General features: G+C 41.7%; 1 protein-coding gene across 4 annotated transcripts; it reads right to left on the minus strand.

The window, feature by feature from the left end:
• Nucleotides 1-746: 746 nt before the first annotated feature.
• Nucleotides 747-27,811, minus strand: PRDM4 (PR/SET domain 4). Of its 4 annotated transcripts, XM_045466209.1 has the most exons (13): nt 27,536-27,697; nt 27,068-27,334; nt 24,567-24,700; nt 21,890-22,075; nt 18,775-19,569; nt 14,726-14,875; nt 13,154-13,272; nt 12,071-12,156; nt 11,331-11,458; nt 10,156-10,470; nt 8,383-8,551; nt 7,990-8,107; nt 2,351-2,433 (listed from the first exon to the last, which is right to left on the minus strand). In XM_045466209.1, exons 2-12 carry the CDS (start codon nt 27,076-27,078, stop codon nt 8,035-8,037), a joined length of 2,166 nt encoding a protein of 721 aa, XP_045322165.1. In that variant the 5' UTR covers nt 27,079-27,334; nt 27,536-27,697; the 3' UTR covers nt 2,351-2,433; nt 7,990-8,034. The 4 variants fall into 4 exon arrangements, with proteins under 4 accessions (XP_045322164.1, XP_045322163.1, XP_045322165.1 ...); XM_045466208.1 differs by lacking the exons at nt 7,990-8,107; nt 27,536-27,697 and adding an exon at nt 27,704-27,811 and having other exon boundaries at nt 747-2,433; XM_045466207.1 differs by lacking the exon at nt 7,990-8,107 and having other exon boundaries at nt 747-2,433; nt 27,536-27,722.
• Between the last annotated feature and the right edge of the window lie 85 nt (nt 27,812-27,896).

Below are 27,896 nucleotides of genomic sequence, written 5' to 3' on the forward strand. Positions count from 1 at the left end.
TTCGAGCCCCACACTGGGCTCTACGCTCACATTGCAGAGCCTGCTTGGGATTCTCTCCTCCTCCCTCTCTCTCCGCCCTTCTCCCTCTCTCTCCGCCCTTCTCCCTCTCATGCTCTCTCTCAAAAGAAACTGAAAAGATTAGAAAAAAAAAAAGGTAAAAAATGGAAGAGACAGTTGTAAATAAGCAACAGCTACATTCTCAAACTATTTTCCAGGCTTCCTGTTTTCATACCAGGCTTAACTATCTGTGATGGCATTTCAACCAGTGCTGGGAGATGAAGGAATTTAACCCAGCCTGAGCTCCGGAGACAGAAGGAGCAAGGGGGCCTGTAGTTCCAGCATCAGCAGTTTCCTGAGAACAGAGGTGGCCGGCCACTAGGATGCCTTCAGCAAAAGGCGGAGTTTGGAGCTGCCCCAGTCCCACCAGTGCTGCCTGCCAGAGGCTTCATGAGCCAGTATCAGCAGCCAGCCCTCACCCCATCCCTCAACTGTAGACCTGCCACAGTTCTCCAAGGAGGCAGCATAGTAAGGGACCCTCAAGGAGGAAAGAAGCAGGAGAGGAGAGTGGGAAACACAGGAAAAATAGTTTGATCAAGCCTTGTTATGCAGAAATACATTATCTCAAAGTTACACTACTTAGGAAATACTTTCTCCACTTCTAACCTTAGGGGGAAAAAATTACACCTGATTTTTCCCTAAATGACTCATTCTTCTTCCTCCACAAAATGAGATTACAAGCAGAATCCTGTATTTTAAAAAAGGCTTTTATTTTAATCCTTCCTAGAGGAATACAGATTTGAATGAAATACATTCATTCCATAAATACATTAGCAGCAAAACCTTCCTACCAGAGTCCTCTCTGCTCCAGCCCCAAGGCTGCACCTTAGAGCAGGCGCACGTTCTAGCAACCGTCAGCTCAGGAATGTGTCTGCCTCTTGCTGTGTAAACAGGGTACGCATGTGAGACCAAGTGAAGGACCGGAGGGATGAACTAAGCTGGGACCCTGAAACACACCCATGTGGTGACCATTAAGCCTTCTATACCTTCAAAATCCTTTGGCACCTGCCATGCTTAACAGAGGAGATCCTTCACCACGGACAACTGAGGTCTAACCTTGCAAATGCCCCAATGTGTTTGGAATCATTTGTCATTCCGTGCTGGCAACATTTTCATGGTGTCTTGTTCTTTTTCATAGGATAAATCAGATATAAAGGATCTTTCACTCATTCCTTCCACGGTCCAAGATACCACTTTGCCAGCTGAGTCCACATGTGCTTGTTGTCAGGAGATTATCCAGCAGGCATTACTTGGCTCACTACACCTCCGGGTCCCCTCTGTCTAGAGGCTGGAAGCTTTACTGGAGACAGACACATGTCTGAACCTACAAGGATCTCTAAGGAATAATAACCAGGTGGCTCAACATGGCTTCCGCCAAAGCTAGTTTTCTGGACAGTGACCCAAGTGTCTCTCCTTTTCTTTTCTCCACCATTGCTTGCTGCCTGGCTAGTCCTTTTTAATCTGCCCTCTCTAGGCATCTGCTGAAATTTTGGGAAGCAAGGTCTACCCTAAATTCCCAAGAAGCCAAGAGAGATTAAGGCAGGTGTTGCTTTAACTTTGTTAGCTGCAAAGTAACAAGTTTACACTGCCGTGTTCCAATCCACTCTGGGATGACTTAAGTCACGATAGTCTACATAAAACGAAACACCGGAACCACAATCAGCAATCAGGATGGCTATGAGGCAGGGACCAAGTCATGGGGCTGGGAGGAAAATAGAACAATGGAAGAATCTAAAATAAATCTGATTGGTCTGGGCAGAGGACAGCTCTGACTCAGGTATAAATGCACCACCTAGTTTCCCATGTAAATAAAGAACAGACTTCAAAAGCTGACGCTTTCCTCCCCATACATCACTTAAAAATAGGTTACCTGCTCTCTTTTCCCAATCTGTTCTAAAGTGTTTTCATTAGGATACTCTTCTCTAAGTGCTTTATCCATTCCCAGTCTGCTTTGACTGTCGGCTGGAAAAAAAATCAGAAACCATTTTATACAAAAACCACTGTAGTGGACAGCTAGTTGTACGTTTTTCCCTTTTGCATTTTCCATCCAAAATAGTTGGCTTTTATTTATGTGCCGAGAGAGACTCATCTGCTGAATACACAGCACTGTTAATTCGACAGTCTTCTGTCCCCACAGAGTCTGCTAGCTCTTCCTCCTCGGAGTCATCCTCTTCTTCCTCCTCTTGTGCTGATGAACTGGAGGTGGGACCTTTGCAGGTTTTCAGGTGGCGGGTGAGATGATATTTGGTAAGATAAGCCTTTGTACACTTTTCACAGACATAATCGCGTTTTCCTTCGTGAGAATTGAGATGTTTCTTTAAATGATTTGTTCTCAAGAACAGCTTATCGCACTTGGGACACTTGATCTGGCGCTCTCTAAGAGGAACACAAGGAAAAACCTTTGACTTGGGGTTACACACGACAACCGAGGCACACAATTATTCTGCACAACCTCACGTCTTTGTTAGAGGAGCTCTACTCTTCTGGAAATCAGGCTTTTTTTCATAGCAAACAGCAGAGTCATAAAACATTTGTATAGTTTAAACAGCAGAGATGGATTCTGCCTACCTGTATGTATCTCCTTTGTGTTTAATGTTCATGAAATGCACGCAAGTTGCTGTGAGAACGAGTACTTTGCTCCTTTCCACTGCTGTGCGCTACTTACAAATATACCACAACTTCTCTGTGGTACTGGATTTGTCTACTGTTTATGGATGTTTGGGTGCTTTCCAATTATTATCACAGGCAACAGTACTATGAATATTTTTATACTCGCATGTTGTTCTGCATATGCACGAGTTTCTCTAGGGCATGTACTCAGGGCGCTAGAGTTAGATGAAGGGATATGTACTTCCTTAGCTTTACTGAATAATGCTAAACTCTTCTCCACTGTGGTGGGCTGGTATTGTGGTTTTTTTTTTTTTAAGATTTTATTTTTAGGGGCATCTGGATGGCTCAGTTGGTTAAGCATCCAACTCTTCATTTCAGCTCAGATCATGATCTCATGATGCTCATGAGATCAAGCCCCACATCGCACTAGGCACTGGGAGAGGAGCCTATTTAAGGTTCTCTGTCTCCCCCTGCCTATTCCCTGTTCAAGTGTGTGTGCGCAAACTCTCACAAGCTCTCCCTCAAAAAAAGAAAAAAAAAAGTAATAATTTATTTTTAAATAATCTCTACACCCAACATGGGGCTTGAACTTACAACTCTTGCTGTTGTAGAGCAAGAGTTGCATGCTCTACTGACAGAGCCAGCCTGGTGCCCCTCCAATGTGGTAGTACGAATACACATGTCCATCAACAGCCACTTGAGAGCTCCTGTTGCCCCACATTCTCAACAGCTGGAAGACTCAAATTTGAACATTTGTGCCACCTGGCCAATACATAATGGGATCTCACTGTGGTGTTAATTGTATCCCATACAACAAAAATTACCCAGCTCAAACTGTCAGTTGTATCAAGGTTTGAGTAATCCTGGCTTAGACATTTGAGAGAGAAAAAACAGAGATCATGAAAACCTGGAATTTTTTAACTCTAGTTGAACAAAGCTTAACAAAGGCTCAGTATACAAAACAGGTAAAAGAAGGTTAAGATCCTCGAAGAGGTAGGGTGCAGTGAGAAGTTCTGAAGCCTGAGCCCGTTAGCATTTCTACCACCTTCTCCCAGCAGGAGAGGGCACAGAGGGATTCTGTGTAGCTACAGGATAAGGAAAACGAAGTCCCTGCCTTCAAGGAGTTTATGTTCTTTTTTTTCTTTTCTTTAAAAATTTTTGAAGTTTATTTATTTATTTTGAGAGACAGAGAGAACTAGTGGAGGACGGGCAGAGAGACAGGGGGACAGAGGATCCAAAGCAGGCTCTGTGCTGACAGCAGAGAGCCCAATGTGGGGCTCAAATTCACGAACCATGAGCTCATGACCTGAGGTGAATTCTAACACTTAACTGACTGAGCCAGGCACCCCTCAAGGAGTTTATGTTCTAATAGAGGAGTTATACCATAAACAAAAATAAGCAACATGATACCAAACAGTAAAAAGTACTATGAAAAATGTACTATGAAATGTACTATGAAAAGTACTATGAAAAGTACTATGAAAAAATGAAACCAGGTAAGAGCAATGGAGTTCTATTTTAGATAAGATAGTCAAGAAAGGCTATTCTGAGATGACAACATTTTTGAGTAAAACCTGAAATGAGACAGAAAGACAGATGTCTAGGGTGGGGGGATGTCTAGGCACAAACAGTTCAGTGCAAAGGCCCCGAGACTGAAGTGTGTTTAGTATGCTGAAGTACCTTCAAAGGGAAGGCAATGTGGCTACTGCAGAATATGAGGAGAAAAGTAATAAAGATGAAGTGGGAGACACGGCACTGCCACACCATGAAGGACTTCCAGACTACGGTAAAAACCTTCTAACCCAAGTATGATGGGAACGACGGAGAATCACGAGCAAAGAACGTTAACAGTCTGACTTGTGTTTTAAATGGATCATTCCAAGGGCGCCTGGGGGGCTCAGGCGGTTAAGCATCCGACTTCAAACCAACTTTGTGGGCTTGAAACCCGCATCAGGCTCTGTGCTGGCTGGCAACGAGGAGTCTGCTTGGGATATTCTCTACCCACCCCCCCACCCGCCAACTCACACTTTCTCTCTCTCAAAATAAATAAACTTAAAAAAAATAAAAATAAGCCAAATAAATGGATCACTGTGGCTGCTATGACAGAATACAGTGTTTTTATGTGTGTGTGTGCCTGGGTACCTGTGTTAGGGAATGCATGAGGAGAGAGCAGGAGCAGAAAGGGTGGCTGGAAGACTACTGAAATGGTCCATACAAAAGAGGCTGGTGGTCTGGACTGGGTAAAGCTGAATGAAGAATGGAAGACGGAGTTAAAGATGGCTCCAAGGCGTCAGACTTGAGTCACTAGGATGAATGGTGGTACCATGTACCGAGCTGGTGAACACTGGGGGAAAATCAAGTTTGTGGAGGTAGTATTAAGAGCTGAGTTTTGAACACACCAGCTTTGAGTTGCTTTGGTGGACATCCAAAATTCAGAGATGGTGACTGGTTAGATACAGAAGGTTGGAGATATAAATCTTAAAGCTGATATCCAAAAACCAATGGGACTAAGAAGATGGCCTAGGGAGTAAGTGTCCCTGCTCCTGTTCTCAAGTTCCTCTTTCTGAAAGGACAGGCAAAGTCAGTCTCTGCGATGTGCCTCACACTCTCCTCACACTGTGGGAGGGAACTCCTCCTGCATTTGGCTTTAGGGCTGTAGCCAGGTTTTTTTCTAAGAAGATAAAATGCATTCTAATAGCACTATATCCATTTTGAAATGTCTAAAGGTAAAAATACAAACATCTGAAAATTTTACCAATGACCTCCATAGGAAAGGAGCTGTGCTGACAGCTCAGAACCTTCAGTCTGCTTTGGAATCTGTGACTCCCTCTCTGTCTGCCCCTTCCCCACTCATACTCTGTCTCTGAAAAAATAAATGTTTAAAAAAAATTATAAATAAATAAACATAAAAAAAATACTTTACATATTGCATTATGCTGTGAAATGGCTACAGAAAAAGCAAGCGCAAATTCAGGCATCATGTGAAAGAAGAGAAGGTCAAGGTCAATGAAGAAAATAACTCCACTTTATTAATGTTCATTTCTGGGTACCAAATTTGAAACCAGGTGATGAAGGAAAGTTGCAGAAATTAGACGCATGAAGGCTGATGAAAAGAGGGCTTAAAGGGAACATGACAGCAATCCCAAGTATGACAGTCTGTGAATTAAAAGACATATTAAATTTATGGGTATCATTCCAGAAGACAGATGTAGCATGAATGGAGGCTGACATAAGTGGATTCGAGCAAAACTTTCCCTCAAAGTATATCAGTTGTATGGTATTCAAGAAGAAACTATTTAACCACTTGTCAGAAACACTGTGGAAACAAGTGGAGCATTTGGATGAACTCAGTAGCTCTCAACCCTGGCTGGACATCAGAGTCACTTGGGGAGCTTTTAAAAAATAAAGTCCAGGGCTCTCCCCCTAACCAACTAAATTAGAATCCCTGGAGGTAGGGTCCTGGCACCAACTGGTTTTCACATTTTCTAAGTGATTATTATGAACAGTGTTACAGGTTGAATGTCTGTGTGCCCCACCCCCCAAGAAATTCATGTTATAGACATAAACCACAATGTTATGGTATTTGGAGATGAGGCTTATAAGAGGTAGTTAGATTTAGATGAGGTCACGAGGATGGGATCCCCATGATGGATAAGTGTCACATGAAAAGGCAAACAGACCAGAGCTCGCTTGCTCTCTCCCCAATGTGAGGACAGAGCAGGAAGTTAGCTATCTGCAAGCTAGGAAAAAGGCTCTCATCAGAACCCAACCATGCTGGCACCCTGATCTTGGGTTTCCAGTCTCCAGAAGGTATTTTGTTATGGCAGCTCAAGCTGATTAACATAAGCAGCTGGATTAAATGACGCCAGAGATCTCTTTCAGTGCTAATATGTATATTCTATACAGTATTTGATAATTAGTGTGTCTAATTTCTAAAATTCACAATAATGAAAGTATTTCATGAAAACTTTGTTTTAAAAAGTCATTTTGAGCATTATAAATGTAGACCTAGACTCCTTGTTTTAGTGTCTCAGGCTGCATTTGATTAGGAATCAGACAAAAGAGCTAATATCTTTACTAAGCCTTATCAGAATATCAAGTTTCCATTGAACATAACTTTCTAAATAGTACCTCCCATAATATAAGCTAATATTTTCTCCTTCTTCTGACACTTACTGTGCTCAGGACCACAAAATCTGTTCTCTTCTCTTTACCAATACTGTAACTAACAAAGCCCAGACATTTAATTACACTTGGATTCATGTAATTTAAAAAAAAATTTTTTAAGTTTATTTATTTTGAGAGAGCAAGTGAGTGGGAGCAAGGGAGGGGCAGAGGGAGAGAGAGAATCCCAAGCAGGCTCCATGCTATCAGCACAGAGCCTGATATGGGGCTCAGTCTCACAACTGTGAGATCATGACCTGAGCTGAAACCAAGACTTGGACGATTAACCAACTGAGCCACCCAGGCACCTCTCATGCAATAATTTTTTTTTTTTTTTAATGTTTGTTTGTTTATTTTTGAGAGAATGAGAGACACAGTGCATGCGTGCGCACATAAGGAGTGGAGGGGCAGTGAGGGGGGTGGCTGGGGAGACACACACAGAATCTAAAGCAGGCTCCAGGCTCTGCACTGTCAGCACAGAGCCAGACATGGGGCTTGAACCCATGAACCATGAGATCATGACCTGAGCCGAGGTTGGATGCTTAACCAACTGAGCCACCAAGGTGCCCCTCATGCAATAAATTCTTAATGAGTCTCCTAACATTTGACCTTCTCCTTCAATCCTTTATAAAATGGAATATCTCACCTTGACATTTTTCCTCAAAGTCCTTCAACACTTGTATGAGTGTGAATACACTTAATATTACTGAACCGTACACTTAAAAGTGGTTAAGACAGTAAATTTTATGTGTTTTTACCATAATTAAAACACACACATGGCACAGAACGGTGCCTGCGACATGGGGAGGTAAAATCCTTCAGTGGCTCCCCATTACCTCCAGAATGAAATTTAATTTTCCCAGTTGGATAAAAGGCTCCTGACTTTACTGCCGCCTCTCTCTCCATTGTTCTCACATGCACACTATGCTCTAACTGTAAAGAACCACTTGCATTCCACAGTCCTTCTCGTACATGTATTTCTAAATATGCCTTTCTTCTGTCTAGAATACTATTCCCATCCTTTATCCTTCTCTGCCTCCCTAAATAATTCTAACTTAATCTTCTTTAATACTTAGCTCAGACTACCAGGAGGCTCTCCCAGACACCCTGGCCAGGTCGGTGACCCTCTTCCACAGCCTCTCAGGATCTGATGCTTACTCTGACTGCAGCATGGTATGGTAGTGCTGTACTGTTCTGCTTCTCTTACCGGACTTTGAGCTCTTTAAAGACAAGGTCTGTGTCTTTTATCTCTGTATATTCACCAGTTGGTATAATGCTGGACATCAAGGGGATGCTTAAATATTTGTTAAATCAAATCAGACTATGTGTTGGAAAAAAGCAAATACAGAGAAGTGAAAAATAAGAAAAATAAAGCAAACAAGTAAAACCTTCCAGGATAAAACCAAAAACTTAGGTTTCCAACCTTTGCTTGGCTGTGTGGACACAAGCAGTGGCTACCAGGGTGCCAAGCCAGGAGGCACACAACGGGTCAGTGCGAGCGAGCACTCGAGTTCACCACCCCAGGGGCGTGTTGGCTGTTGGAGGACTTACTGTGTGTGGATGAGTACATGTTGCTTGAGGTCCTGCCTCCGCATGAACAACTTGTCGCAGTAATCACACTTGAGATTCTTCTCGCCCGTGTGGATAACCATGTGGGACTCAAGGTGAGCCTTCTGGGTGAAAGACTTGTCACACAAAGTACATCTGTAGTTCTTCTGACCTGCACATGAACCCAAATTGCCACACTGTGACTAACACAATCATTAGCACTCCCAAGATGAATAGGCACATGTATGGGCATGTGGCAGAGGCAGAAATGAAAGAACTGACTGGTAACTGGAACATCACTTTCTAGGGCTGTCTACCAAGAACCAGTCAGAGAATATGAACTTATATTCTGTGACTAAAGCCAGGGAAGCTAATAAATCTGACCTCCTTCTAGGACCACTTACCTGGATGTATATAAATAATTTTTTACTGTTTATAGCTGACACAGGATATAAAATCTGAAAAAAAAAACTACTTATAAGCCTAGAGACCAACCTAACTCAATTATGTTTAAAAAACCTCATAAATTCTAGCACCTGTCGACAAACATACTTTTACAACCTAAATTTATAGTTTTCCATTTTTTAAACATATGACCTCATAAACCAGGGATGAAATAAAATACTAAGAATGCAGAAATAAGATTACTCTAAGTCAGGGGATGGCAAACTTTTTCTAAAGTCTAGTCTGTATCTTAAGCTTCGTGGGCCGTACAGTCTCTGTTATGACTACTCAGTCTTAATGCAAAGGACAAGAAAGAATTCTACTTTCAAAGATTTGGAGAACCAATGACTCAGACAAGAAAACTAAAACTTCATCAGATATTTTGTAGTATGTATTTTTAAAAGTGTTAAAACAGGGGTGCCTGGGTGGCGCAGTCGGTTAAGCGTCCGACTTCAGCCAGGTCACGATCTCGCGGTCCGTGAGTTCGAGCCCCGCGTCAGGCTCTGGGCTGATGGCTCAGAGCCTGGAGCCTGTTTCCGATTCTGTGTCTCCCTCTCTCTCTGCTCCTCCCCCGTTCATGCTCTGTCTCTCTCTGTCCCAAAAATAAATAAACGTTGAAAAAAAAAAAAAAGTTTAAAAGTGTTAAAACAAAGGGGTTGGTTTACATGGAATTCAGAAAACAGAACCTCAAAAAATAGAATTTGGCAGTGTTTACTGAGCAATATTCACAGGAGAGAAACTGGTTCTGGCTGGTGTCTAGGAGTGAGCTCTCATGAAAGCTCAGAGTGTTTCCTTAGAATTCCCTTTGCTTTAACGTCCAAACACAGGGGAACCTGGGTGACTCAGTCAGTTAAGTGACTTCGGCTTAGGTCATGATCTCATAGTTGGTGAGTTTGAGCCCTGGGCTGAGCTCTGTGCTAACAGCTTGGAGCCTGGAGCCTGCTTTGGATTCTGGGTCTCCCCCTCTCTCTCTGTCCTTCCCTGCTTGTGCACGAGTATGCTCTTTCTCTCTCAAAAATAAATAAACTTAAAAAAAAGTCCAAACATGGATCACCTTTCTAATTCAGTACATTTTCCCAGTCACCTTCACACTATGGGGTGGGGAGGGGGACCTGGAATGGGGAACACTATAATAACTGGAGGTAACACTCTCTGAGGAAGCACAATTATTCCACCCAGATTTATCACCCAATGAAGTCCTGCTGAGAGCCAGCTGGATTCATTCTCTAATATCTCAATTCTATACCTGCAAGACTATCTTGTTGCAATTTCTTTACTACCGCAATTTCTAATTGTCGTGAAATTCCATTTTGATGGTCCAATATAACGTACCTGTATGTATCTTGAGGTGGGTCCGCAGGTTGCTAGGATCACTAAAAGCCTTGCTACAGAAATCACACTTGTGGGGCTTCATACCCATGTGACCCATAAAGTGGACGTGAAGTTTGGAAGGAGAGATAAAAGCCTGGGGGCACATGGAGCACTTCCACTTCCTCTCTTTGCTGTGGCTTGGTCCATGGCTGCTGCTGTGGCCCTGGCTATGAAGATGGTTATGGATGTGGCTGGTAAGGTGAGCTTTGAACTCTGTATAGGAATTGCACTCCTTGCCACAGTTACAGAGGTGCACATCTGGGTGTTCAGGAACACCTTCAAAAAAAAAAAAAAAAAATTACTCAATGTCTTCTCGTAGTTAAATTTTAAAACTCGTTCTAGGTATTAATAATGTTGCTTGCATTCTCCATTCTACCAAAATTTCCACCTTGCCCATTACCTGTAAAACTAAAATGTCTTGTTCATTACTCCCAGCATCTCACAGAGCATGCCAGACACAAAGGAAGCACTTGGTAACACTGGATTGTAATACATCTTTCCCAGGCAAAAATTTTTTTTTTGTTAAAAAAATTTTTTTAGTGGGGCGTCTGGGTGGCTCAGTGTGTTAAGCATCTGACTTCGGCTCAGGTCATGATCTCACAGCTCGTGAGTTCAAGCCCCATGTCGTGCTCTGTGCTGACAGCTCAGAGCCTGGAGCCTTCAGATTCTGTGTCTCCCTCTCTCTTGTCCTCTCCCCCAATCGCACTCTGTCTCTCTCAAAAATAAACATTAAAAAAATTTTTTTGGTAGTACAAACTTTTAAACTTGTCATCATGACACAGGGCAAAGGAAAAGACTATGAAGATTAAATCCATTAAAGGAGATTGTCTGTTTTTTATGAATTTAAATTACAATGGTACTGGCTCAAAAAGCAGCCTCAGGAACTTCAAATACCCCAAATCAAAATCCTAACGCAAAAGTTCCTTTCATATGAATACTGCTTAATCAGTAACATTCAGTTTATGAAGAACCTCACAGATTTTAACACTTCTAACATAGGGTAATATCCCACTTTTATATATACGAACGTATGTAATTTGGTTCACCTAACATGTAAACCATTACCAAAACTACTTCTGGTTCTTGGTGTTTTTATCATGCTAGATTCAGGAGAAATAAGTCTTATCGTAACTTACCAATCTGCTGAGCATAATCCCGGCTGTAATAAAAAAGCAGTTCATTTTCAGGAGGGATATCTTGTGAAGTGCAGAAATAGATTTTTCCATCATGGGGATAAGCCACCAAATTCTGTTCCTCCCGGTTCCTAAGTTATCACATTTAATAAATCAAGCATATCAATTTTGAAATATATGCTAAACACATCATATCCCTAGAACAAAACTCTACATGAATACTTAGACATAACTATTTTCTTTAGGTTATTTTTCCAATTCCCTACCCTAGTGATTAGGAGGGACTCATATAGAAACAAAATTCATACTTGTGTACATCAGCTGATTGCCCTTTATAGTCAGAAACACTAGAGAGTTTTTCACCAGAAGAAAAGTTAATAAAATGAAATATTAAGAGCATATGACAAAGACACAGAGATAGAGAACTGAACAAGGACTACAACAGCCTGAGGGTTGATTAACAGTGGATATAAAGAGAAGGTACCCACTTGCAAATTCAATGATAACTGTATCATTCCTTATTGTTTAAATAAACTAGTTTTAAAAAGGATAGTTTCTTGTGTTTTGACTTACAATTGCCATTAATCAGCAACTACTGGAGGAAAGAAGGTAAAAAGCCTTAGGCCTTAACATATGTTCAGACAGCAGTATAATCTGGACTCTGACTCTTCCCTATTTTATACAAAGCTTCCTACTGAAAAACATTCAAATCGTAACTATTTCTTCATCCAGACTACTCTTACCTGGCTTTGCGCACAAACATCATCCAATTACATTCATTTTCATCAGTTGTAATGATGCAGAATTCTAGGACACCATTGTGGTATATCTGTCAACAGAAGGTAAACATACAATATCAAATGAACTAACAGACAACACAAAGCGCTATTAAACTTAGGCTAGCAACAATCGCATTTACTCTGCAGTAGATCTCAGGTTTCATAGTCAGTGTGGAAATCCATGGTTGCCTTCTCACACGTTTGTCATTCCACTAGTCCCCCGTTTCCAGCAACGTCATAAATACCATCAGAGACTGACAGTGCTCAAGGTACAGAATGACCTTGCTCTTGATTATTCACATTTTGGCTTGACTGGAAAACACAGAAACAGTCTACTTGTCTTCATCACCTACCATATGGTGGAGGTGGATCACTGAATGGACAAAAAGGTCAGAGAACCATCTCTTCTCATTCTTTTTCCACTGGACCTAGCGTTCTTCTGTGTTCTTTCTGGAAACCAAAATTCAAGTCCCCAGTGCCAGCAACACCATACCTTTCCACTGATCACAAGACCAACCTTCCTCTCACTCCAATTCTGCAGGCATCATTCCCAATCTATTGACTACAAGTGAATCTCTACAAACATGTTACAGGAATAGCTATTTATGTCAAAACCCTGCATTTCCAGCCCTCCCATTAGAAAACTAGAGAAATGGTCTCAGCTTCCAATCCCAGAACTGTTTCTCAAGCTATTTGAGAAACGTTTTCGTTGATTACAAAATAAGACTTTCATCATATAAACAAAGTCCATGGCCTCAGCTGCCACAAGGAATTAGAATGAAGAATTACTGGATTATCTAACAAAAGAAAGACTAAAAACAGTTTATCTTCTAAATTCAATAGCTGGTATTTTGCTAAATATTATAATTTGGTTATAAAGAACAAAAAGGACATAATATTAAACAAATGACTGACAGGTGAATGGCACCATGTGAGTCTTGCCCAATTTTGACTTTTACTACGTCACTTCTACTGCTTTTACACTTTTAACTACATCACTGTAATAAAAACATCCAAAAGTCACAGAAGAACTTCATGAACGCTGACCTTCCATATATGGTTAACCGCCTTGTCTGTCCATTCTGCTACTTCCATGGAGTGACTCTGCTGGCCAATGAGAGGCCCAAAGCAAGTCCGCACAGGAATGGTTTCTCCAGTCCATACACCTAGCAGGGGAAAGACACCAACTACCCAGTCAATGATTTATTTATTTATTTTTATTTATTTTTTTTTTTTTTTAATTTTTTTTTCAACGTTTTTATTTATTTTTGGGACAGAGAGAGACAGAGCATGAACGGGGGAGGGGCAGAGAGAGAGGGAGACACAGAATCGGAAACAGGCTCCAGGCTCTGAGCCATCAGCCCAGAGCCCGACGCGGGGCTTGAACTCACGGACCGCGAGATCGTGACCTGGCTGAAGTCGGACGCTTAACCGACTGCGCCACCCAGGCGCCCCAATGATTTATTTTTTTAATTTTTTTTTTTTTTTTTAATGTTTTATTCATTTTTGAGACAGAGAGAGACAGAGCATGAACGGGGGAGGGGCAGAGAGAGAGGGAGACACAGAATTGGAAGCAGGCTCCAGGCTCTGAGCCATCAGCCCAGAGCCCGACGCGGGGCTCGAACTCACGGACCGCGAGATCGTGACCTGGCTGAAGTCGGACGCTTAACCGACTGTGCCACCCAGGCGCCCCCCCAGTCAATGATTTAAACATCTAATAGGATATACAAGAGAGAGTAGCTTAGCTCACGTAAAGAATCTTATCCTCAGTGAACCAGAACTAACTGATACTCCAGCACTCCTGTGAGGTAGCTAAGTTTTATGGGTTCTATCCTATAAATATGGAAAATGTAATCAACAGATTAAAGGGAACTCAGAAGAAATATGCAGAGTAAGAACCACTATCAGAAATTCCTAAACCCAGTTTTATACACAAGGAACCAAAACAAGTCCTTCCCAAATGACTAGAGAACATTACTTGATGATAAAAACATAGACCAATTACTGTAAGTCAAACTTATGAAATCATCTGTGCTTAAAGCACTGCTCTATATTATCTAAGCTTTTTAATGCTTTCAACTGACTCATACCCAAACTACAGCTGAAAAATAATGAACCTAGTTCGGTATTTTCAAAGAAAAGGCACAGTAATTTAGAAACCATTTTAAATTCAAATATGGGTAACCAAACTCTGGCAGTCTACACTTCTTATTCCTTTCTCCTAAGGAGTATTAGGAAATTTAAAAACACTTGATCTTATTTTTGTGACAAAAGGTTATCAGTGGTGAATTTTCCATGTCTTAGAGAAGAAACTTAAGTTTCGAGGAGTGTTTTGTCATAATTGTTAGAGGATGATACAGCCAAGAATCAAAGTCTTCAGACTCAGGCCAAGAGTTTCTCCTTTATTCAATTTTGATTCTAAGAAAGGGGAATTTTCTCAATAAAGTTTCAACTTGATTCATTGCTATTACTACACAAATGTTTCTAAAAGAATAATGCTTAAGCCATAAATTAACTTTTGATCAACCAAATAATGATGAAATTACACCTATCCACTTTTACAACTCTACACTACAGAGAAAGAGAACTGATGGGCTTTGAGAGTTCCAAGGTTCTTACCAACTTCTGCTCCCACAACTGACTGGCGAAGAACAAGCTGCTTTGGGAGAGAAAGCCTCGCCCTGCTCTCTATTGGAGTGTCAGGAACAAAAGTCACTGGTCCGTGATCAGGGCAGTCTGAGGGATAGGCTCGGTCACAGAGCGTGCACCCTATGGATGAGAAATTTGAGAGACACAAACAGGGTTAGTTCAAGCAGCCTAAATTGCCACCTGCTTTTTAATTTAAATGCTAATTACTAAAACATAACCAACAAGAAGCAAAGTTCTAATAAAAATATTCTGATCAAACAATCACTTTCTTACACTAAAATACATATCCCAGTCTTAGATCTCTCTCTGACAGGATCTGTTTTTTTTAATCCCACAGGACAATTTTACTATTCAGTCCATAAGAGACTGATTGAAAAGTAGATTAGTTTTTACACTAATAAAAGTAGATTACACTAGATTACTTCAAAAATGAATTACATTATTCCTTACATCAGGTAGATACCTTTACATGTGATATCTAAAGTCCCAAGATTCCAACTCTACCCAACTATATGAGGACAGTGAGTTGAAATGCTGTCATGCAAGGCCAAAACGGAGAGGACAATACAGGTCAACAGAGTCAGAGACAGCAGCACCACTGTTCACTTTTCTTTCACTATCAACAAATTGGTCAACCAGGTTTTTATAACAGATTCTTTTTAAAAAAAGGCGGGGGGCAAAAAATGTTCTTTGGGACGATAGGTAGAATCAGATTCTTGCAGATATGTTTGCTTAAAATTCGTAATTTCTTACTGTTCATACTTTCTTTTTGCATTGTCAGAAAGGGTGCTGCCTTTATATACTGATCTCTATGCTTACTGTAACTTCACTTTTACAACAAGTGTCATTCTCTATAAATCTTCTGTTTTATTTCTGTTAAGGAAGAGCATACATGAGCCCTTTTTGTCAATGATTATGTTCAAACTTTCCGAATTCGCCCACAAATAGTTGGAATACATAAACCTTAGAACCACAGCCATCAAAGTGTCTTTCTCCTAAGCAATCATTACACATTTCCACTTATATGACATAAAATATCAAAGTTTTCATATTTAGGCAAAGCGGAGATAATATCTTACTTCAACTACTACTTGACTAAAAATTCCTTGAATATTAAAGATCCCCTACAGTTGGTGAGAACTGACTCTCCAATGCACTGAAGAATCCATGTTAAATCTCCAAATGAGATTCAGATTTCATACCAGAAAAATGCTTAAAGGCTTCTCCGAAAATACACAAATGGCAAATAAGAACAGACAGAGGTTCAACATTGTTGTCACTGGGGAAATGCAAATCTAATCCACAATGACATGCCACCTCACAGACACTAAGATGGCTATAACAGAAAGTGTTTAAAAGATGTGGAAAAATTAGAACACTCATACACTGATGTTGAGAATTGAAAATGGTGCAACTACTTCAGAAAACAGTCTGGCAATTTCTCAGAAAGTTAAACATAAAGCAATTCTACTCTTTTTTTTTTTTAATGTTTATTTATTTTTGAGAGACAGAGAGAGACAGAGTGTTTGGGGGGGGGGGGGGGGCGCTGAGAGAGAGAAAGACACAGAATCTGAAGAGGCTCCAGGCTCTGAGCTGTCAGCACAGAGCCTGATGAGGGGCTCGAACTCACAAGCCATGAGATCATGACCTGAGCCAAAGTTGGACGCTTAACTGACTGAGCCACCCAGGCATCCCAGAGCAATTCTACTCTTAAACATATATCTAAGAGACTTAAAAACATGTTCATACAAAAACTTGCATATGATTATTCATAGCAGCATTATTCTTAATAGTCAAAAGTAGAAACTAAATGTTCGAGAATGAAAGGTAGATAAACAAAATGTGGTTATCACCACACAATGGAGTAGTACTGAACCATAAAGAGGAATGGGGTACTGATCCATGCTACATGGACGAGCCAGGACATTATGCTAAGGGAAAGAAGACAAGGAAAGCCACAGGTTGTATGCTACCACTATATGAAGTGTCCAGAATAGGTGAATCTATAGAAAGATTAATGGATGCCTGAGAATGATGGCAGGGAAAGGAGGAGGGGAGGAGGGGTTAGAAGGGAAGGAATGATGAGTGACTGCTAGTGGGGTATCTGGGGTGATAAAATTGTTTTGGAATAAGATAGTGGTGCTGGTTCCACAACCTTGTCAATATACTAAAAGCCACTAAATTGTACAATTTAAAATGTACATGTGAATTAAAAAAAAACACATAGGAGCAAGAGGTTCTGCATACCCATATAAAAAAGGATCGATAGGCTTATTTAGGCCACCTCTTAACTTCTGCTAAGTTAATGAGCCTACATTCCTAAATTATTTCAAAATTATAAATTACAGACTTTAAAAGGTTAACATAAAAGTCCTCCTCACTGCTTGGCTTCTGAGGCACCAGAAGCTCTGTCCTACTTTTCTGACCCTCCTGTTCAATCTACTTTGGAAGCTCTTCCTCTGCCATCGCATCTTAAAATCCCTAACCCTCTTATATGCCATACTCGCACTAGGAGCTAATTTCACTCCACTTCCATGGCTGTAATTAACGTCCTAATGCTGAGGATCCCTAAATATCTGCAGACAGATCTCTGTGTTCCAGATTAATATTCTCACTAAACACCTCTACTGGGTATTTTATAGACACTAAAATCAACAGGTCTGAAACCAGACTCACCATCACTCCTCAAAAAAACAAACAAAAAACAGAAAACTACAATAAAAAACAACAGTCCTCCTCCGCCATTCATTATCCTAAGGAGTGGTACCACTACCCCCTAGTCTCCTGCCAGAAACCAGGGGTATCTCCCTAACCCTTCTCTCCCAACTTCTGTAAATATACCCCACTTTTCCTCACCATCATTCTTTCTATTTTAGGTTAGAAAATCACCTTTCACTTAAATTATGGCATCATCTCCTTTACCTGCTACTTGCCTCTAACAAACTAGCCCTCACCTTGCAGCAGAACCCCCATCCCAAACCTCACTCCTTCAGATCCTTGACTGGTCTTAGAAAACCCTTCGTGTTCTGGCTCCTACTTCTTTCTCATCACCCCCATTTTATGCTTCAGCAATTCTGAACCATGTAACATTCTCTTAGTTCTAGGCAGTTACGGGTGGCAACTCCTGTCTGGGATGCTGTTCTTCCTGATCCTCTGCTGCCAACACCTTTGATGTCCTTTGAGTCTGTGCTAACACATACACAGTGTCCCCTGATAAGTCTTCCCTATTGCTTCCATGGCGTTGTTAGATGCCCACCTCAGGCTCCTTTAGACCTGGCACTTAACCCCACCTTCCCACTTATCATACCGTATCTCGACAGCCCCTTTACTTGCCCACGCTTCCCATCAGATTATAAGCTTATTAAAGGCAGCTGTCCTCTGCTGCAGACTGCTTTCTACCCCGTGTCTGGCACAGAGGCCGGCATATACTAAGCACTCAACATGTTTCCTGCATGAATGACGCATGTAATGACACCCACAAACCAACAGTTTTTCTATTGCTTTTTGTTATTCTTGACCCATAAAAAGAACTTTTACATGCCCAACTACAGTAATTTATACGCAATCTGAGCAAAAATAAAATTTGCATTTGTATCTACCTACTATTTCCATAGGGATAAAGAAGTACATGTGATCTAATAAATCTTATGTTGAAAAAGCACACAACCTGACACACAGAATGCCTCAGAGAACACCTCACTACAGTTCTATAATTAACTCTATTTTTGAAACACAGGGATAGATCTTGATTACTGGGCTGAGAGTATCTGTAAAATACAGAAGGAAATGACTATGGTTTCATTACTTCAGGATACTGTAAGAACCAACAAAATGACTGTATGTGATCTGACTTACTTAAGAAAAAGCCATTAACATAACGGACAATGCACAAAGAAAAATTCCAAAGTCTATTACTTTCTATACTCCCTTAATCAACACCTGACTTTGTGATTAAATCTGTTAGAGATGATAGCCCTTTCTACCAATATTTCCAAAAGAAAAAGGCTAAGCACACTCACAAATTGTAAACAAGGTTGCCATATTTTCCTTGTTTGAATTGGAGTCTTCCATTTGCAGTGAAGGTGGTACAAAAGAAAGACTGTCTGAAGATACATCTACATGACCTGTCCCCATAGCAACCTCCTGGGTGATGGAGGAGACAGCCACAGGTTCTAGGCTTAGGCCAACTTCATGGAGGGAAACAGATTCTAAGGAGGCGAGGTTGTGTGAGGTAGAGAGTGCCACGCTTACAGAGTTGGTGCTCATGGCCACGGTGTGGATGGAGTCACTGAGGGCACTGTCAGACATCCCGTTGACCCGACTTGCAATGTGGTCTGTCTCCATGACCACAGGGAGCTCCAGGCCATTCCCATGAATGGGTATCACACCACCATGTCCTACAGTGTCTGCTGCAAGGTTGTTGCTCACAGAATCTACAGACAGAGGTTCATGACTTCTGGAGCCATTTGGGATTTGGGCATGCTCGCCTGCAACTCCGTCCATTGTAAGCTCTTCTGCCATTCCATCTGTAGAGATTGGGCTGGTAACCCTAGAGACGTTCTCCATAGTGATTGTTGTGTCCAAGGCCACCTCATGGCCATCACTGGGATGAAGACTTTGGGCACCATGTGTGTTCACAGAGCGAGAGTCTATTGAAACAATGCCTGGTTCTAATCCAACATTTCCATTGGACTGATAGGGATCTAGAGCTGAAGCGTTATTGGCGATAGATAATGCTGTATTACCATCAACATTTATAGAGTTAGGGTGGATATACTGAGGTGGTGGTCTGTCAGCTAAATAAGATAAAATGCCTGAAAAAAGAAGAAGATGAGATTTTAGAGACTTTTTAGTACATTGTTAAATATAAGGAATTCCAAATCTTAGAAGCTACTTTCCTTAAAAATGTAACTAAATTAATCTCTTATCTACTTCTTTGGTTTAATTAACATATATGCTTTATAAAAATAGCAACATAGGAGTGCCTGAATGGCTTAGTTGGTTAAGCATCTGACTCCTGATTTCAGCTCAGGTCATGATCTCATGGTTCATGAGTTCCAGCCCTGTGTTGGGGCTCTACACTGAAGAGCAGGGCCTGCTTGGGATTCTCTCTGTCTCTCTCTTTCTCTCTGCCCCTCCCCAACTCATGCTTGCTCTGGCTCTCAAAATAAATAAAAACTTAAAAACAAAAAACAAAAAACTTTAAAAATAGCAACATAAATAGGCCATAAAATAATCTCCTACCTATTTGGTTTAACTGATATATACCTTATAAATAGCAACATTCATATACCATAATTCAGTTTTCCCTGTGAAACTCAGAAATCGTAAAAAAAAAAAAAAAAAAAAAAAAATTAACTATGTTCCTTTGAAGTCACTGGAAATAGAGCATTTTTTTTTTCCCCCAATGTTTTTATTTATTTTTGGGACAGAGAGAGACAGAGCATGAACGGGGGAGGGGCAGAGAGAGAGGGAGACACAGAATCGGAAACAGGCTCCAGGCTCTGAGCCATCAGCCCAGAGCCCGACGCGGGGCTCGAACTCACGGACCGCGAGATCGTGACCTGGCTGAAGTCGGACGCTTAACCGACTGCGCCACCCAGGCGCCCCTGGAAATTGAGCATTTAAATGACGCCTTTAATATATATATAGTTGGAATTCCTGAAACCTAAGATACTGAAATTTCCTCTATTATAGTTAAAAGGTAAAAGGATTTAAAAGCAGATCTTCCACATGAAAATGTTAATTAATTTAATAAAATTTAATTAAATACAACTAAGTTTTAAGTTATTAAACTATCATAACACATTACGGTCTATTCAAAATAAGTCACAATTGTATCTGCTTTATTAAAACCGAAAGAAACATTTAAACACTCATGCTTGTAAGGATGTGGTCAAATGGTACTTGCTGCACTGCCAGTGGGAATGTAAATTACGAAAACCTCTCTGGAAAGTATATATATCTTAATATATAAAAGTATACATATACTTTTAGATATATATATAAAATTAAATATATACAAGTACATACATACTTAATACATATACTCATGTGCAAGAGCATATGAACCCCAAAAACACTTTCATAGGCTCTTGCACAAGAAATTCCACTTAATGGTAATCTTCACTAAATGCATTTCATAAATATTGTACACAAAGACATTCCTATAATAGTAATAAGAACCTGGAAAAAAACAAACTGTCCAACAATAAAGATTAATATAATAAACAAACGATGGAATATCCATTCAGTAGATTGTAATGCAGCCTTAAAAAGAATAATTACAAAAACCATGCAGAAGTTAGGAAAAATAACTATGTAAAAACACAGGAAAATATTAAGTGGAAAAAAGGACACACAACCATATAGAAAGTACAGTCTTAGTTATGAAAAACAGTAAAAATCTATACACCAAAATAAAAGACGGGAAGAAAGTACACCAAGAAGATGGATGATAGGACTATTGGTGGTTCTTCTCCCCATTTGCTAAATTTTCTGAAACATACACTGAGAATAAGAAGTCAATAAACTTAAAACCAATAAACCTTAATTTATAATAAATAGTGACACTAGCAGGACATGTGGTTGACAGGAATTACAACTGCAAAATTATAAAAATTAAATCAAGGAAACACTGGAGGAGAAAGGAAAAAAACTGTTCATCTGTCATTAAGAAATCATGCTTAGTCTGGGGCGCCTGGGTGGCTCAGTTGGCTAAGCGTCCGACTCCGGCTCAGGTCATGATCTTGCGGTTTATGGATTCGAGCCCCGCGTCGGGCTCTGTGCCAACAGCTCGGAGCCTGGAGCCTGTTTCGGATTCTGTGTCTCCCTCTCTCTCTGACCCTCCCCCATTCATACTCTTTCTCTGTCTCAAAAAATAAATAAACGTTAAGAAAAAAATTAAAAAAAAAAAAAAGAAATTATGCTTAGTCAAACTGCCATATTAATAATGTGTGATCTGTATATGCTAAAAGGAAAAGTACAAAAACATATAAAGATTTTTTTTCCCCACCTAGAGATTAATATCTAATACTGACAAACAGAAAATAGGGTTACTCAAGTCTTCAAGAAGTGAAGTTAATAGGAGGCTCTATTCTTTCTTCAAATTTCCCAAATAACTATAATACTTACCAGGTAGAATGGTTCTGAAGTAACTGCTCTCCAGGTGGGGGTAAGGTGGTGGAGGTAGGGTGTAGTTTCTTTCGGGTAACCCACACATCACCCCTCGATCCCCAATACCCATTGGGAGCATCAGAGACAAAGCAGAAGGCAGAGAGCTCAGGGAGGGACCCAGGTTTGGAATTGCCACTGGCAGGCCTACAAAAAAGTTTTTTTCTCAATTAAAAGAAAGTTAAGTACTTAAAAATTCTCTCAATAATCACTAGCTAAACTCAAGAAAGTTTCTGCAAATGGGGAAAAATCTCACCTAAAAGCCCTTTATATCCCCAGACAGGAAGTGTTGTGCAAATATCCACAAACAGGCCCTAAAGTTAGTTCTCAAGTCAGTTTTAAAATGGCCAAGTTGATCCTCCAGTTGTCTGTATTGCTTTTAAGTACTACAACATTTAATTACAATTAAAAACCTAGTTTAAATAAAATTTAAAAGAACAAATCACACAGAGATAAAAATGGGAAAAAATACCAAAGCTCACAGGAGTAGTCTTTGAGTAATGATATTCCAGATTTTTAATTTTTTTTTAATGTTTTTATTTATTTTTGAGAGAGAGAGAGACAGAGCATGAGCAGGGGAGGGGCAGCGAGAGAGGGAGACACAGAATCCAAAGCAGGCTCCAGGCTCTGAGCTGTCAGCACAGAGCCCAACACGGGGCTCAAACTCACGGAGTGTGAAATCATGACCTGAGCTGAAGCCGGACACTTAACCAACTGAGCCACCCAGGCACCCCTACAGATTTTTTTTAACCTCATTATTTATATTTACCATTTTATATGGTGAGAATGTTTTACTGTTTAAAAATTCTTAGCCGGGGCTCCTGGGTGGCTCAGTTCGTTAAGCGTCTGACTAGGCTCAGGTCATGATCTCACAGTTCATGAGTTCGAGCCCCAAGTCAGGCTCTGTGCTGATAGCTAAGAGCCTGGAACCTACTTCGGATTCTGTGTCTCCCTCTCTACCCCTTGCCTGCTCACATTATGTCTCTCTCTCTCTCAAAAAGAAATACACATTAAAAAAATTAAAAAGGAAATTCTTAGAGGGGTGCCTGGGTGGCTCAGTCAGTTAAGCATCCAACTCTTAATTTTGGCTCAGGTCATGATCTCACAGGTTGTGAGATCGAGCCCCACATCAGGCTCTGCACTGACAGCATGGAGCCTGCTTGGCATTCTCTCTCTCCCTCTCTCTCTCTCCCTCTCTCTCTCTCTCTGTCCCTCCCCCACTTGTGTGTGCATTCGTGCTCTCTCTTTCAAAATAAATAGACTTAAAAAAAACTTTAAAATTTCTTATATATGCTTCTACTTGGAAGTGCAAAACTGTACAAATATACAGTCTTTTGTACATATGCTGTATTTCATGATTTAAAAAAATTCAAACTTTAGATTCTATGTACCTTGGATTATATCTGCAAGGTGTGGAAACGACTCTTACTGCACCTAAGTATAATAATGAATACTGACCAACTTGAGCAGTGATTTATGTTTGCCCATGGCAATATTTTTTAATAGGCTCTTCCTCCTTAACGAGAGTGTTCACTAAAAGGAATGCCTAAGAGATAATCAAATGAACTCACTAATATATTGTTTAATTTCTTTTGTGGACACTGAAAGGAATGTGGAGACCCTAGTTCAGATGAATTTATTTAACTGCTGCACAGTAGTAATTAAGCAGGTAATTCCCTACAGAGAACTATTTAAACAACTTATAGATTTAAAATATCCTTAGGGGTGCCTGGGTGGATCAATCGATTAAGCATCCATCTTCAGCTCAGGTCATGATCTCACGGTTTGTGAGTTGGAGCCCAATGTCAGGCTCTGTGCTAATAGCTCTGAGCCTGAAACCTGCTTCCAATTCTGTGTCTTCCTCTCTCTGCCCCTTCCCCACTTGCATTGTTTCTAAGATAAATTTTAAAAACATTAAATAAATTCTAGGGAAAAAAATACCCTAAACATTAATTCTTATTTCGATAAAGAAAGTCCATTACGATGTCACAAATCTTTAACGACCACTAGCTTACCACTGTAAGAACGAACAGCTTATCTCTTTTCTATTTCAGTAGAAAAAAGAAAATAAAGCAGATAAAAAGGTTTTAAATGGACAGTGATAGAGAAAATGGGAGCTTTTTCTGCACAACTCCTCTCTGGATACTGAGGCTCCTGGGGAGCCCTACCTGGGAGCTCCATCTCTGCCATCTCCTCTTATAATTCTCAGCCTCATGCATTTGCGGTTGTTCCCGGTTTTGGATGTAATAGAAAATAAAGCTCAATTCCTCCTATTTACTGAGAATGCTTAATAGAGTAACTTTCATCCTCTTCTATTAACCCAGGGACAGAGCGCCAAGGGAGTGAACCAGATGAATGGGTAATCCTAGAAAAAATGCCAAGCAAATTACAGCTCTAGGTAACAGGCCACCCACCCCACAAGAGGACTAATCAGAAAAAGCTGCCACTCCTGTCCACTAGAACTCCAGGACTCCACAAAAACATTCCTTCCATTATGCTGCCACTCGTGGAACTGCTGTTCACACCTGCCTGGCTTCCCCTTCACACTCGTAAAGGGGCTTTGACCCCCTGCAGGCTCTATTTAGAACTGATAATACAATTAAGTGTTCAAATCCAGTCGCTCTCCCTTCCCACTCACCTGGGGCAGGGATGGCATTGTGAGTGGGTGAGGCAGCCAACCCTAGGTGACTCCCTGAGCCTGGCAAGGCATTGCTCACAGAGGATGAAGTCAGCTGCTCCATCCCCACTGGGCTCAGGTTCATTTCATTCATCCTAGGAAAGAGCACACACGAGTTAGGCAAAATCTTACCTCAGTGATTCCGTTTTTTGTTTTTTTAATTTTTTTTTTCAACGTTTATTTATTTTTGGGACAGAGAGAGACAGAGCATGAACGGGGGAGGGGCAGAGAGAGAGGGAGACACAGAATCGGAAACAGGCTCCAGGCTCTGAGCCATCAGCCCAGAGCCCGACGCGGGGCTCGAACTCACGGACCGCGAGATCGTGACCTGGTTGAAGTCGGACGCTCAACCGACTGCACCACCCAGGCGCCCCAGTGATTCCGTTTTAAGGTACTGCACAACCTGAGGCAATCAGGATAGGGAAATGAGAGCGGACCAACTACTAATTCATTTTTATGCTCACAGCTCTGAGACAGCGAATGTCATATTCTTTCTAATCATAAAAACTCTGGGATTCAGAGACGCTAACTCAGTCAATGTCACAAAGCAAAAATATGATTTAACTCAGGTGTGCTTTGTTTCAAACCCTACACACACTACCTGAAGCAAAGCACAATCCTTAGAGCACATGGCAATAAGAGTTTGTTTTTGTTTTTTTTAAATACCCAAGCTTTTTCTTTCACAGTATTTTCTCCAAATGGCCTATTACTTCAAACCAGACTTTTGTAGATGGTTTGGTTTAATTCACTCAAAAGAATTTTTACTAATTCTTTTTACAGGAGTTATAGTGATACTGGGTCTGAATTAAATTATTAATAATGAGGGGCACCTGGGTGGCTCAGTCGGTTAAGCGTCCGACTTCGGCTCAGGTCATGATCTCGTGGTTTGAGAGCTCGAGCCCCGCATCAGGCTCTGTGCTGACAGCTCAGAGCCTGGAGCCTGCTTCAGATTCCGGGTCTCTTCCTCTCTGTGTCCCTCCCTTGCTCATGTTCTGTCTGTCTCTGTCTCTCAATAATAAATAAATGTAAAAAAAAAAAAAAATTTGAAATATGTGATCTGGATGAAGCAATGCATCTTCATCCTTACTAGAAAGGCAACTAGAAGCATAGGATAAATGAGGTGCATCAAGGACAACACATTAATAACAGTACAAGTATTTAATTATGCTATAAAAGAATGCAAAAAAAATCCTATAGCCTAAAGAAACAACAGCTACCTATAATTCTGAAAGTTTCTAGGTGAGTTTGTTTAAAATGGACTTTTCCTGTAATTTCTTACAGCTATAAATGTAATTAAAACTCTACAACCACCAGAGCAATAACCTATAACAAATGGCTACAATATTTTTTTTAAGTAAGCTAAAAGTCTATAGCTTCAAATCTCAGTCTAAAAATTCCTGAATTTAATCTGTGTACCTAATCTCCAGATAAAAATCAAAATGGTGTTTCTGGGTTGACTCCTAGGCCTTCTTCTCAAACCAGTTCAAACCAGAGTTTAGCGTGAGGCTCAGCAGATTTCTGCTTTGTCGTGAGTCACTGAAATGTGATGACCTCAGCAGCCATAAACCAAAGGTAACAAATATCCCACGGAAAGCAAGCAGATGAAGGGAATTTACAATAAGATCCAAAGACTCTCATTCTAAAGTGCAATTCTATTCTACCTACCTTTCTCATACGGGTTCCTAAGAAGCAAGCTTGGAAGAAGAGCTAAAAATCAAGATACCAAGCTCCCTCTTCTTCCCTACTCATTCCTGGTAAAATCATTTCCGTCACACTTCTGCAGTTTGTATGTGTGTGTTTCTAACTGACTTACAGAATAAACCACTTGCCACTTGTTAATCTTACAACTTTTTCTTAGAATGACATATAAAAAGCTAACTGAAATGCACCCACTTTGCAAAAGGCATGGACAGGTTCAGCAACTTCAGTGAATTCGTCTTCCTCATCCTAAACATACAGCCTATGAAAGGGTCCCAAAACAACAGCCAAATGTAACTCTATCTGGCACCGATCTGTACTGGCATGGTATCATCAAGTACCTGAAATATTTGCATGAAACCTGCAAAACTAAGAACTTAATTCCCCCACGTTACCATCTGAGCCACAGGGTAACCAGCAAAAGTCAAGGTGAAGCATGGTGTTAAGCTAAAAATACACTCTGGAATCCAGATCAAGATATTAAACGCTCAAATAACTCAAAGGCACAGGGAAAAGGTGTGAATGAGCCAAAAATCAACGTGTGGCTATCTAAAACGATTCGCATTTGGAGTAAATTTGGTTGCATGAGGCTGGATTCAACCCAAGTCTGGTTTCTGGATTTCTGGTCTCCTTTGGGACATAAATCCATTTGCAAATCGCACCTGTAACCTCCCTCGTGGCACCAAAACCAAAGAAAGGCACTCTGAACTCTGATTTGCCAAACGCTTCCCAAAGATGTCACCAGCACAGGGCCCATCACTCACCTGTGATGCATCTGCTTGGGGCCAAGTGTCAGAGAAAAGAACACACGCGCGGCGGGGAACCGGCATCAGGGTTTGCGTTCCAGGGTCACGTGCTACCGCATCTTGCTTACAACCGCTGCACAAACGCGGCCCCTCGGCCCCGCGGCCGCCCGGGGCCGCCCAACTTCTCCCGAGGGCCGGCGGCCACGCACCCCGCCGCGAGATGGGGCATGCCGGGGGACACCCGGGGCTTTTCCTCCAGAAGCTTCGGGAGGGGGGCTGCCCAACCTGGGGGGTGGGAGGGAGGAGAGGACAAGGGCGGTCACCAAAACGGAGTGGATGCAGTCCCCGTCCCCTCGCCAACGGCGCGCCCGGGCGCTTCGGACACCGCCTCCCAGGGGCGGCCGACTGACTCGCCCGCCCGCCGGCGTGAGGCCCGCAGGCCCAGCCGCCCTCGCCCAGCCCCGGCCGGGCCCGCGCGCAGCCCACCTGCCGGCCGCGCGGGGGGCGCGCGCGCCTGCCCCACCGCTTTGTTCCTCATCCGGGCAGACCTTGCCTCGGGCCCTCCCCGCCCGCTCGACCCCCGCGCCCCGGGGGCCGCTGGCCTAACGTTTCCCGCCCGGCCCGGCCCAGCCCGCCGACTCCTCAGGGCCGCACCCTCCGAGGCGCGTTTCCGGCTCCTCAGCCACTCGGGACGCCTGCCGCTCCGCCCCTCGTGCGTGCGCCCCTCCCCGCCGTGGCCCGCTAGCGGCAACTGCGTTCCGGCGCCCCTCCCCCAGCCGAGCCCCTTCCGCGCGTGCGCACCGAGAGGACCCAAGCCCGAGGGGTGCGGGGCCCGGAGAGGCTCCGG

Source organism: Leopardus geoffroyi, chromosome B4, assembly GCF_018350155.1.
Source record: "Leopardus geoffroyi isolate Oge1 chromosome B4, O.geoffroyi_Oge1_pat1.0, whole genome shotgun sequence".
Lineage (NCBI taxonomy): Eukaryota > Metazoa > Chordata > Mammalia > Carnivora > Felidae > Leopardus > Leopardus geoffroyi.

What these genes read in the sequence shown, in the direction of transcription:
- PRDM4 (XM_045466208.1), bottom strand. An exon ending in CGGTTAACCATATATGGAAG is followed by an intron (nt 12,157 to 13,153) that starts GTCAGCGTTCAT and finishes TTCTGTTGACAG; the next exon opens with ATATACCACAATGGTGTCCT. An exon ending in CATGTACTCATCCACACACA is followed by an intron (nt 2,434 to 8,382) that starts GTAAGTCCTCCA and finishes TGTTCCTCTTAG; the next exon opens with AGAGCGCCAGATCAAGTGTC.